The 12,537-nt window shown below is 44.0% G+C and overlaps 3 protein-coding genes across 3 annotated transcripts; 1 reads left to right on the top strand and 2 right to left on the bottom strand.

The window, feature by feature from the left end:
• si:ch211-284e13.5 (uncharacterized protein LOC793850 homolog) lies at positions 1–2,904 on the bottom strand. Its single transcript, XM_029144959.3, has 3 exons — positions 2,388–2,904; positions 1,777–2,097; positions 1–1,597 (listed from the first exon to the last, which is right to left on the bottom strand). The coding sequence occupies exons 1-3, from the start codon at positions 2,902–2,904 to the stop codon at positions 1,020–1,022; spliced, it is 1,416 nt and encodes a 471-aa protein (XP_029000792.1). The 3' UTR covers positions 1–1,019.
• A 2,034-nt stretch (positions 2,905–4,938) lies between these two features.
• avpi1 (arginine vasopressin induced 1) lies at positions 4,939–6,574 on the top strand. Its single transcript, XM_041067525.2, has 2 exons — positions 4,939–5,294; positions 5,778–6,574. Exons 1-2 carry the CDS (start codon positions 4,939–4,941, stop codon positions 5,980–5,982), a joined length of 561 nt encoding a protein of 186 aa, XP_040923459.1. The 3' UTR covers positions 5,983–6,574.
• On the bottom strand, positions 6,508–12,535 carry pi4k2a (phosphatidylinositol 4-kinase type 2 alpha). Its single transcript, XM_055510704.1, has 10 exons — positions 12,377–12,535; positions 10,561–10,920; positions 9,618–9,818; positions 9,411–9,542; positions 9,011–9,168; positions 8,723–8,780; positions 8,525–8,624; positions 8,205–8,338; positions 7,927–7,986; positions 6,508–7,681 (listed from the first exon to the last, which is right to left on the bottom strand). The coding sequence occupies exons 1-10, from the start codon at positions 12,386–12,388 to the stop codon at positions 7,520–7,522; spliced, it is 1,377 nt and encodes a 458-aa protein (XP_055366679.1). The 5' UTR covers positions 12,389–12,535; the 3' UTR covers positions 6,508–7,519.
• Positions 12,536–12,537: the final 2 nt, after the last annotated feature.

Here is a 12,537-nt window from a genome sequence, read left to right as displayed (position 1 = left end):
TTTAGTTATTTATAAATCACACTTTTATTCAATAGCTTCATCACATGTCCAACATTTGCCTTTTTAAAGTTTAGACTATTTTAGCTATTTGTAATGTCACAATAGAGATTTGTATTACAAATGGAGAAGTGCATTTATCACTCACTGAGCACCATGAGTCATATAGAAAGTTAGTTCTGCTATATGCCAGTAAAAGATGTGTTGTGCAACTGTTGACAGGAAGGAAAGTACACAACTATAATCTCTATTTACCAAGTCTTAACTAACAGACAACCATTGATATTTAGGGATACAACTAACCACCGCCATTGTTGGAAAGCAATTTTTAAAATAAACAATTCAGCATCAACTTTGTTGCTTGCCTTTTATAGCAACACACATCAGCCCAGACCCTTTACAGATATGTTTGTTCTTCTACACACTGCTGCACATATCGTGTGTTTGTGCTTAGGGTAATTTGTGTATTTGTATAGGGGGCACTTAAATTAAACAAAATTTCGAAAAAGAAAGGCCGCAAGAGAAGGAAACCTTTCAACTGATTCTATCTTAAAAAACACTGTATGTGTCTGATTGTTGCCCTACTTAGCATGTTTAACTTAACAGCAAATATTATACTTCAGTGATACCATCCATATGTGACTAAATCGTTGACATATTTTATCTTGGTACTTTAGCACATAAACAAGACAACAATTTACCGAAATACCTTGTCTAACAATATTAAGGCCCATTTATATGTGTGTGCTATATTTAAAACTAGTGCACAAAAAGTTCAGCATTATAGTTTTTGAGAGTAGTTAATCCTTCTGTGGATACGTTAAACAACAAAAACATACTGAAATATATGTAGTTGTACTAATCATTGCCAGCGGATGCTGCTAGTTTAATGAAAATCAAACAAAAAAATCGTATCAATTTCTCTAGTAAAGCAAATGTCTGCCAGGTGGACAAAAAAGTTATATGACACCCTGCTTAAAAGCACTAAACGTCTTGACAACTTTAACTCCCTCAGCTTCACTCTAATTAAGTTGCCTGGTGTGTGTGCGCTCGTGGAATTTGAGTCCCCCGCAGTTTCTGAACGACTTCCCACACTGTCCGCAGATGTAAGGTTTCTCTCCAGTGTGGATGCGAAAGTGCCTCGTTAGTGCCCCAGAGTGACGGAAGCACTTTGAGCACACGGAGCAGGTGTACGGTCTCTCTCCTGTGTGGATGCGAAGGTGTGTTTTAAGGTTCTCCATGCGGTTGAACTCTCGGTTACACACTGTACAGCAGAAAGGGCTGCAGCCCGGGGGGTACAGCCGCGACCTGGGCCTTTTGCTTCCTGCTACAGGCTGCGGAGAGTGCTCCTGTTGGCACTGACCATAGTGCCGCCGCAACAAGCTGGGAAGGGGGAAGCTTTGACCACAGGACTTGCAAGTGGAATGGCTGTGGATGTTGTGGTTGCTGGTGCGCCTGATCCGGAAGTGGGCTCCGTAGACCTGTGGAGTGGTTTCAGACATGGCAGCTGGATCTACTAGAGGGACAACAGGAAGGTCCGAGGAGAGGGGTGGCAGATCAGTTGGTGCTGAAAGGCCTGTAGCCATGTCTGAAGAACAAGCTGTAGAAACAAAACAAGAAAAAACCCACAAAGACAAAATATGTTTCAGTTTGAAGTTTTTGGAAAAAGCAGACATAAATTACAGTACAGATTTTTTTTATTTTAAAACCATTGAACGGTTTATGATGCAGTGGAGCAAACAGCTTGTGGAACTGACACACACGTTCAGTGTTTCTTACCTTGTACCAGCCTGGCGCAGGACATGTCAGAGTGTGGGTCATGCCTCTGAGTACTCGGAACATTTGGTTTCCACTGTTCAAGGATTTTGGCCTGGGCTATGGACATACAGTCCAGGGTGAAGTCCTCCACTTTGATGGAATCTAAACAGACCTCTTCTTCTTCTGGCTTCTCCTGTTTCACTGTAACGTACTCTGTCGTGGACTTGCTGTCAGGGCTGAGAAGTGGTGGTGAGTGATGGACTTGAGCTGCTGTGTCTTGACATTGTTGACTAATGTTCTCTACCTTCACATCACAAACACTGGAAATGTCTTGAAGCGTTTCTGTAAACAGACCATAGTGTACAAGCAAAGAGCATGGAAAACTACAGAAGATTAAGAAGAGAGTGTTGATGAGCTATGACGATTGGCACCACACTGTACTGGTCCTACTGTAGTTGTGTACTCTGCGCATATTGGTTCTGCTTTTACTTTTTCCCACGCAGAAAATATGAATAGTCAAAGTTATAGACGGTATGAACACTGGATTAAAAATCGGTTTCTGTGCATTTTATAAACCATATATAACACTGATGTAAAAAGTGATCAGACAGTAAATTCATTCTGCTACATACCCTGAATACAAGCAGCAGCATCTCTGACATACTGCGTCCCATCTGTAGTGACTGATCCCTGTTCCTCCACGCTCGACTCTTCTTGGAGGTCCGGGTGCCGCTGCGCTCGGCCGTGACGAGCAGCAGGTGCATCACCTCCGCCCACGGTGCCGCAGCTGTGCACATTTCCCGCAGTGGGCTCGGGGCTTGTTGCGCTAAAATCACAGAGAGGCTGCTGATCTGTGCGTTCCGTGCTTTTAAAAGGCCGCTTCTTTGAGAGGGCAGGAGTGCCACCTCCTCCCTCCTCCGCGCGAGCGCAGTCCAACAGACAGGTAGCCTCGGCTCTTTGCTTGACAGACGCTCGTCGCATCGCTTCACAGTGGTCTCCTTTTGTCTGAGCCAGCAGCTTTTTCACCTCTCGGACTGCGATCTCCACGGCCACTTCAAACGCTCCATGGATCGCTGCCACAAGCTCCTCTTGTAAAGACAGCGCGGCCTCTGCTTCGGCTGGGTGAACCTCCGTGTCCTGCGACTTCATAATGCGATTGATGGTGTCAGCGATGTGCAAAGGGAAACTGTAGGTGTTCAAAACGACCTTTAGATGCAATAAACGCTCTTCGCTCCAGAGCAGACCTGCCTGTTTACAAGCGGTGAGCTTTTACTTCCGCCGACAGATTGTGACACCTAACGGCGACGAGGTCGAACTGCACCGGCTCAATAATGTTATTATAATATTATTGATAATAGTATTTACCAACTAAAGTTTATTCCGGAATAGTGCTTTTAGCACATCATGGACAAGCTTTAATTATAAACGATGATCCATCATCCACTTACCGCTGCGCCAATGTTATAACTAGGCGGTTTGCTGTGGATGTAACTTACACGCTGTTTAATAGAAAGTCGTCGAGACCTGGGGCCCCTGTTTCAAGAAGGAGGTTTTGTTGTTAACCCCGAAATGAGGAAAACTCAGAGTTTGTTAAACTTCCTTCTTGAAACGGGCCCCTGAGAATCCCAAAACCTAAAACTACTAATTGTTCTGCTTTAATAGGGTTCTGTTCAGGGCAGGACGAAAATAGCCAAAGAGTGGAGTTAAGTGTCCGGTAGCGTTTGGCCGCACTTTTCTCATGATTTACATACAAGTCTTCTTGTTTCTTGTTTTTACTCACAGACTTCAAATTAGGCAAAACAGCTCTTTGGTTGTTTTGCACAATCCAGCCAAAGTTCAGATGATCCATCATTCATCCGAACCTCTTATCCTGGTCAGAATTTTAAATAACCCCATCAACACATATTACTCTGGTTAATACAGGATCATATACGTTAACCCCTATTGCCGTTTCTGAACCCTTTTCATATATTGAATAAACTATGAAACCAGTGCCACCTAGTGGATTATAATTAAGCAGCAAGATTATTTCATACCCACCGTATGGGAGGTGCAGTAGGTACATGCACACGCATGCTGAATGTGTGGCATCATTCATGTACTGCATATACATAAATATTCAGCATCAGATCATATGTAAGAGACCTCATGCTGGGTGTTACATTGCAGTACATTGCTTATGTTCAACATATTGCAGGCCTACAGTGTTCTTTGCATCGTTGTCCCACAGTTTGTTCCTTCTTGACATTAGAGTACTGGAACTCCTGTAGTGGCATTGTTCCTTTTTGGGCTTTACTGGCTTCAGTTTGTGTTTGTCCAGACAGTTTATTTATAGACTGACTTCTTGTTTTGAAGTAAGCACACTGGCCCTGACGTCCTCAAGGGATTACTCTTTGATTGTTCCCTTCCCTTCCCTGAGACTCCACTGACGCGTCTGCTGGAAGTGGGCCGGCTCAGCATTAGTAGTGCAGGATAGTAGTCTGGATGCTGTTTGACTCTACTCCTAGTGCTGGTTTGACTCATTAGAACTACACAAGGTAAGTTAAGCCATCTCAACCTATCGTGTAACACTGAACTTGTATACCAGTTATTCGTCCGATCGCTAGCCTGTCAATCAAAGTTTGAAGGATAAATGTGAACTGAGTTTTAAGACCAAGAACCAAGGTGGTCAGACTGAAGTGAGTCCAGTAGTTAAGCATTCCTCAACACTAGATCCTTTAGATTGTTGCACACTCCACAAACCTGAGCGTAACTATTGTAATTGACCTGAATAACTTTATATATACACACTTTTAAGAATCACAGAACATGGCTTCTGCTCAAGAATATTGCTACAATCATAATAAAATACTGATTGCTTAGATTTAGAATTTTTTTTCCCACTTTGGTGTTTTATTGCACAATTGCATAAAATGTTCTCTATAAATTGTTGTTAGCTCAGTGAGAGACAGCAGCCGTACGCCAGCCTGTTCACTGTTAGCCACCGAAACATTTAAGACCTGTTGATAATGAGATAAGTCTGCTAAGTGGGTTTTTGGCTGTCTGCTGGCAGAAGGCTTAAGCTCGTCAGTTTGATCAGTTTGGTCACTTTCTATTCGCTCCTCTTCTAGCTTGCCTTCCTTTTCCATTAATTTCATCCTCCTGTGATCTTCTCACTGCCTGGAACTTCTCCATCTGTGCAACATGGCAGAGGTCCCAGCATCCTCCTCTACTGAGGATGACCTGTCTGCTCAGTGGAAACTCTCCAGTCAGCGAAGCAGGAAGTCTGGGTGCTCCAACATCTTTTCAGGGATCAACCGACACCAACTGCACAAGCTGTTCGGATCAGCGGGAGACGGAGACGCTGAACATCGAGCGAAGCTGGTGTGGCAAAGCATGGAGGCAGAGATGGAAAACGTAGAGGAAAGGGAGCAGGTAGAACAAGAGGCAGGGCTGGCCCAAGCCTTAGTGGGACTAAGGGTCAGAGCAAGAAATAAGGCAGGTATCAGGGTGGAGGGATACCAAGACCACAAGTGGCTCAGAACATCAGGATACCTCAGGTGGGTGTCAACAGGCAAAAAGGCTGATAAATTCAGAAACTGTGGGGGGAAAAAAAACAGAGGGATTCATTTAAAACTTGACCCTACGTAGCAAAGAAATGTCCAGTTTGCCATCTGCACCTTGAATGCAGTCTTGTGTCAATTCAGCATGACCTCACAAGACTGTCCTCCTCTCTCTGCACACCAGCAGACACATACACATTAGATTAGTTGAGTAATGACGTACCACTGAACAATAAAATAGTGTCTACAGGGCAAAGTATCAACAACATAATAGTGGGCAGCAATGAGTTGCACTCTCAGTCCACTGGTGTGGCCCTACTCCTATCACATCTGGCGCAGTAGTGGCAGTGTAGCTTTAAATGACTTTAGATGGACATCGTCTGTGAAGTTTAGATCATCTAAAATCTAGATGCACAAAAGAGCGTGTGTCTGCAGCAGATTATTGCTGGTCGGTGCTGCTAAACATCTCTGGTCTTCCAGGTTTGAGGAACAATTACCACCCGATCACATGTTAGAGGGCGGCGAGCCAGGCCCAACACCCAGTGAGGGCCAATCCCCTTCGCCTGCTCAGGGAGACGTCACAGACAAGCAAAGCACATCGAAACCCCCCTCGTGGAGGTTGGGCGTGTCGAGACAGGAGGACGCCAGAGACTGTGAACGCTACCTTCACCGCATCCTCCACTAACACTTGACTAGAGCGTGTGGCAGGAGTTCTGCTACAGTACTACTCTTTACATTACACTATATATAATGCGTTTTTCATTGATGGACAGCTGAGTAATGGGTTTGAAGGTTAGAAACCAAGATACTGTAACATTAAGTTTAAAAGTTTGAATTCCTGAGATTCTTATGATTCGGGGACAGCACACTGATCCCTCTGTTTGGAGCTGGAACACATTGCTCTTTACATAAATGCTCCTCAACAGCTGACCGACAGTTGCTTCTGATTGGGAGGCTCACAAAAAAGATGTTGAGATAGTTTTTTATAGAATCATTTGTCTACTGCTGCAAACTCAGCGATGACCTAAAACACTAAAATGCTCAGTAAAAATAAAAGGTCCAGGCGTAAAACATTTTCTGTGGTATCATCTCCACCAGAAATGTTTTTCACAGTAGACAATCTACTGTAGTTACAGGCGAAGTCAATTGTTAGAGTTTTACTTCTCTGTTGGCTGTAAATTATGTCTGACTGTGAACTGACAATAACACATTTTATATTGTATGTTAATGGTGTATGTTTTAATTATAATCTATCATTAAATATTACATACAAATGATACAGTGCATTGTCACGTTACATTTCATGTCAGTTCAGTACAGCAGGGAGTTACTTTGTTGTCGTTCACTTAGGTCCAAGCCAGAAAAACAGAGATGCACATGGCTGAGTCAAACGGGAGCTTGGGACTGCACTCACCAAAGCCCAGCATCCAGCCTGCTTGCAGATGGGAGCATTTTATCTTCTTTACTTCTGAATTACTCATCAGTGGGACAATAGACAAGCTAGTCCAGCTAATCTGAGCAGCTTCCTTCTTTAACCACAAAGGGGCCTCAGTTTCTGACACCCTCACCATTAGCTTCAGATCCTAAAGAAAAATTAAGGATGCAACGAGTACCCATGAAACTAGAGGCCTGTGTTCATTACGCCACCAAGAGCCCAGTTCCCAAATTTGCAAGACTTAACCACAACAAATGTTTTTCTTACTTAAAAAAAGTGGAACCACTGCTTTCCTCAGACGATGGGCTTTTAACTGCATGGAGGTGAATATGCAGGTGAAAACGAAAAGGCAAAGGGGTATCAAAAAAAAATGTGGAATGCAACACCTCCCACCCAAGCAAGCAAATGTGTGGGAGGCTTCGACTGTATGTTCACAAGTGTGAACAAACATTATGCAAACCCACTAGTCCAACACAAACTGACCCCTCACTTTCACCGTCTGGTACAGAATGTTTGTGATTTATCCATTAATTATTCATCAACATCCTCACAAGGCACAGAGGCAATTAGGAATTTATGTTGGAAAACGCTTCCTCTTTGGCCTCATCTGTCTCTACCCACTCACCCACTCTCTCTCTAATGAAAATATCCATGAGGAGAGGAAAGGAGGGTGATGATCATTTTAATTCCCAGAACAGATTCCTGCACTCACAGATTCTGTCCTCTCCAAGAAAAATCTCAATCCAGCTTCCTGCTGTTCCTCCTCTTCCTCTGCGCTCTTCCTCTCCTACCACCAGGTGAAGAACGGTCTTCGGCTCTGGAAACTCTGCGTGTAGGACTCACTGTTGGCTCTCTGAGGCGCTCTGGCTGTCTCAACAATTACAGGGGGCATCTGGACCAGCTGCAGGGGGGTTTTCCCATCCTTCAATGCCTGGCACAGGTTCAGGATCTGATGCAAAAGAAAGAGACATTACAACAAAACGCCTACTGTGGATGTAGATTTTAAAGCCCATAAAATTAACACAATCAGAATGCCTTCTTCTGTGAGATGCTAGCAAGTACAATACCCTGAGACACACTGATAATATGCCTCTGTTACACATCACCATCTGCAGAATACACTTAACTGATGGGTGATTATATTTGATCAACTGTGTAGGACCCAGGCAAAAGTATAAAGAGAATAGAACCTACCTGTCCCCTCATTACTGCTATTTGTTTGTGAAACTGTCCTCTGTCGAAACCAGGGTCTTTCTGTGAGACACACAGGGCAACACATAAATGTTTTGCACAACTTTTACAACCACAGAGCCGAGTCATCCTCTATCCCACACTGTTCTCATCTCAAATCATCAGTATATTTCCGCTTTTCAGTTCAACTCTCGTATTCTTCTTAACACATGTTAACATTGTGGTACGTGGGTTGTACTTGTATGGATGTTGCTGAATAACTGACCCGACCCTCTCTGTACCTTGAATAATTCATAAAGGTCCTCTTCCAGGTCTTTGATGAAATTTGGGTCTGAGAGCTTGGGGAGGACCAGTTCTCTGATTTCCTGGGAGAAAGGAACCTTGGCCTGGGAAAGCCATGCCCAGTAAAATGGGTCTGGTGGGCAACAAAACAACATCTGGTTAATTATTATTGGATAGAGAAATAAGCAAGGAGAAATGGCAGAAAATGTTGGTTGAAAGAAAAAGATATAGTATAGGTTGATGCAAGATAAAAATAAGTAACACTACAGACACATCTTTGAAAGAGGACAAGCAGTGATTGGTCAGTTTAGGCACTCACAGGCTCTCCAGGAGTCCGGGTGTTTGAGGGGGAAGGCGAGGCCATTGTCTATTGCTGCAAGCTTAATGATGGGGTCCTTTACCACTACCCAGTCTGTGTCCTGGAAAGAGGGAGCAGAGGGAACGGTCAGAAAGACATATATAACTTAAAATAAAAAGTGCATCAGGACATTGTTAGTGTATGTCAGCGTATCCTCACTCTGTTCCCCCCGGAGTCCATGGGACAGTCGTACTTCAGCAGCCAGTTGTCATTTCCTCTGTCTGCAAAACCAAATACACGACAACAGACGTCGGCAGTGAGAAACTGCAGAATATATTCAATATGTTCACTCATTTTAGATACTCATAGTAAATACTGAATAATATATTGTAAATACTATTAAAATGTGCTAGTTAAACACACATGACTTAACAAACCACATCTTGATAAACAATCTCCTTTTTTATTTTTACTTTGCTCAGTCATTGCACAGAGCCGATCGCCTACTTGCCTGTGTTCCTGATGATGTAATCGAGTACTACGAGTCGCTCAAACTGCAGCTGAAGCTGACGATTTGTGTTTTCAGGCAAAGGCTCTGCTTCAAACTTCCGCAGCCAGAAGTCGGCATCCTTGTATCCATCAACAAAGAGCTGGAAGGAACCGACCTGATGGAGGTGGCGCTTTCTTTAGTCACATATGACTTGTATGTGTGAAGGTTCTTGTCTGTATGACAACAGCCTTGTCTGGTCACAAAACAAATCTACACTCACTCTCATATGACATGAACCCAGGCCAGACTTCCTCCTTGCATAACACATCTTTAGTTCATTTAGGAATCATCTAGAATCCGTATTTTTTACCTATCCTCACGTCACAGCAGTGAAATAATATGAAGTTATGAAGTTACCTTGGGGGGCAGTCCGATCCTGTGGAAGCGCTGGCCCACTTTAGGCACCTTCTCTAGGGCTAGTCTTTTACCTCGAGACTTGACCCTGTCTATGGCACTGTAGTTGAATGTTTCACTGGCTAAGTAAACCACCTGTATGGAAGGGACTGATTAGAACAGAGACTATCGCTTGTTGTTATTCTGAGGAAGTATTGCACATTTATGTACCTTGGTCCTGGGAACAATGTTGAGCTCCAGTTTCTGGTCGACCAGACTGGCTCCGGCCTCTGAGAGGTAGCCCTGGTTCAGCACCAAACAGTCGCGACCAAAACAGCAGGGACAACACAGTTTCTGAAGCCACTTGGTCCACTTTGGGTTCAGCTGGCCGTAGGGCTCTTCATTTTTGGGTTTGAAGACACCAATGATTTTCTGTAGCGTGCGACACAGTGGCAGAAAGTGAGAAATGAAGGACAGAAGTTGGATGAGAGGCGTAGGTTGGGCATGAAACAAGTGCGTTTAAATTTAAAGCACAAAATTTGCCTTTGTAAATTTCAAAGTACAAATGAAAGCTACAGATTTCAAACTGGCGATGTGTTGTATCTCACGGGTGCGACACGCATGCCTCCATGCATGCCCTGTTTACAACATGGGCCGTGGTCATAAAAGAGAAGAGAGAACCGAAATGCCGGAGTTGCTCAAGACTATTTTATTCGTTAACTCAAGTGGTGCTGCTCAACGTTTACTGCCATTAATCTGACCGCTTTGTGGACAGAAATGTGCCCCAGGTGTTGATTGAGGTATTGATTTGTCTTTACTTTGTTGCAACTGCAACACTTGCTCTGCATTTTCAGAGCGTGTAGGTCAGAAACTGATAGCAAAACTGACCCAGTACGAAATTCTAACATCCTCACTTTATGTACATTAGCCAGCGTGCACTAATATATGTCAGGTGCTACAGGAGGATGCTAGTGTGACTTACAGCCTATTTGCCAAGTCATCACAAGCTAGTTAGAAGGGGCCTTTCCAGAGACCACTACACTTTCACACGCCTGCTTTCCTCCAGTCTTACACACAGTCACTTCACATGTCATCAGTCACAACATAATGGACCGTCTGTCTGACACCAGCAGTGGGTAATCGGTAGACACAAGACAGCAGCTGCTCTTCCTACCCCTTGTGAGTCTTTGACAAAATAGCTTCCACTGGATCCCTGGTAGATCCTCTCTGGATAGATCCCCTCCTCTATGGCTCGCTCGGCCTTTCTGATGATGTCTCTGAACTCGGGATCTTCTGGGAACTCGTTCCTATGCGGCCCCCGCGGCGAGTTCCCGCGGTCACGGTCCAACAACGGCTGCCTCTCTCGGCTGCGTCCCGGGCTGCCAGCCGGGATGCGCACCACGGAGCCCGGCGTGCCTCCAAAGGCGCCCCGCGGGCTGGTGGGCTCTGTCGGACAGTAGCTAAAATCCCCGGAGTCCCGGAGCGGAGAGACGAGCGGACTCGTTTCGTCCATTAATCTGGAAGGATTTCGTTCCTGAAAACGAAGCAAAAGGGCGATAGAGAAGAAGTTAGCCGGACGGTTGTTGTGTTGGCTAGCACTGACGCTGGCTAACGAGGAAACAAGAAAAAATAGAAAAATCAGATGACTGTCATCTTCCGGGAAAAGGCGGGACCTGACGAGCGTGTTTAATCTTGAACCAATCCGCGTAAAATTCTTCCTGTCAACAAGCGCATGCCCTGCGCTGATTGGACATCGTGGTTCCACACACGGAAGACACGTGACAGCATAGTTACCCAAATCAATTAAGTCAATGAATAAAGTGGCTCCCTGAGGAAGGGTAATTTTGGTTCGATTAATAAATGTCGAACTTATGGACGACTACAGCTGGAAACTAAGACTGTGGTCTTCTAATAGCAAGATGCTTAATTGTCACACTATTAGTGCTATGGATGTCATGTATGTGAACTGTCTAAGGTGTTTGAGTTGTCATTTCCAGGAAAAAGTCATCTATAAGTTACTTAACTTACCAGATCTACACCACAATGTGTGTCTGAGATCTGATTTTTTTGACAGAAACACATCATATGTCTGACATATACTGTATTCAGAGAATATTGAGTTTCTCCATGATGAGAAAGTGTCAGCATGTCAGTTTGAACCCAGCTGATCCCACCAGGTGTGTCCTTGAGCAAGACACTTCACACTAGCCCTTCTTAGCACCCCATGTGTGGCCGCTACCCCCCTATGTGTGACTACTGACTAATTATGTACTGTAGTAATATTGTAGACATGGTTGGTACACTAGATTGCCGTTTACTGCGATTCTCCTTCATAATACATTGTGAATGTAAAAGGAAGCCCTGGTTTTAGGAAAGAAGTCAAATCAGTGGCAGGTTTTGCTCAGTTTGTACTGTTCTGGTGGTGACTCAGCTCCTCCTGACAATCAATACTCTAACAAACATAAAAAGGCTCTGCAACAAAGACCTTTGTTACTAAAGCCACACTCTGTTTTTAGCAATTAACAGTCATATTACTAAATGATAATGTAGGTATACAGCATTCCAGTGTAATGCTTGAACATATTTTCTTCTGAAATGTTGAATGCAAACTCTGCTCCTCCTTTTATGACCCCAGGTAGCTCTCTGAACCACATAATACATCAAACAGCTGGACTGATTCTTAATTTAACGAGGAATATTAAGGCTCCAACCTCAAAAAGGCAACCAGACTTCAACACCCTGCAGATCCAGTGACTAATACAGTCACCATGTGCTGTAAATGGGGAACTCCAAGTTATGTCGCAAGTACATGAGGTCCTTTCAATCTCTCATACGAAAACGGCTATAAATCGTCAAATTAAGTTCTAACAATAGCGCCAAATTCAAAAGTTATTACTAACGTTTCCACATATTACAAGTTAAACCCAAAGTTTCCGCTACACGTTAATCTTGTATGTATGTAAAATAAAGCGACAGATTTTGACACTTACTATTTTGCTCATTCATGATTTTCATTGTCCCACTGATTATTTCTTTTTATTCTTTTTTTTTCTCCATGATTCGCCAACGTCAGGATGTGCGGTTGAGGACGTGCTGCTGTGCGCATCCCCCTGCGGTCTCCCTCCTCCTTCGGCGCACGTAGCTCGCCCTC

Source organism: Betta splendens, chromosome 1 (assembly GCF_900634795.4).
Source record: "Betta splendens chromosome 1, fBetSpl5.4, whole genome shotgun sequence".
NCBI classification, from domain to species: Eukaryota; Metazoa; Chordata; class Actinopteri; order Anabantiformes; family Osphronemidae; genus Betta; species Betta splendens.
This window is presented reverse-complemented; position numbering and strand designations above follow the sequence as displayed.

Coding starts and splice junctions, on each gene's coding strand:
- si:ch211-284e13.5 (XM_029144959.3), bottom strand. CDS start 2,904: ATGAAGTCGCAGGACACGGAGGTTCACCCAGCCGAAGCAGAGGCCGCG. Junction 2,098..2,387: donor TGCTGCTGCTTGTATTCAGG/GTATGTAGCAGA, acceptor GTCTGTTTACAG/AAACGCTTCAAGACATTTCC. Junction 1,598..1,776: donor CTGCGCCAGGCTGGTACAAG/GTAAGAAACACT, acceptor TTGTTTCTACAG/CTTGTTCTTCAGACATGGCT.
- avpi1 (XM_041067525.2), top strand. CDS start 4,939: ATGGCAGAGGTCCCAGCATCCTCCTCTACTGAGGATGACCTGTCTGCT. Junction 5,295..5,777: donor AGAACATCAGGATACCTCAG/GTGGGTGTCAAC, acceptor CTGGTCTTCCAG/GTTTGAGGAACAATTACCAC.
- pi4k2a (XM_055510704.1), bottom strand. Junction 9,543..9,617: donor ACATTGTTCCCAGGACCAAG/GTACATAAATGT, acceptor CCTTCCATACAG/GTGGTTTACTTAGCCAGTGA. Junction 9,169..9,410: donor GGATCGGACTGCCCCCCAAG/GTAACTTCATAA, acceptor CACCTCCATCAG/GTCGGTTCCTTCCAGCTCTT.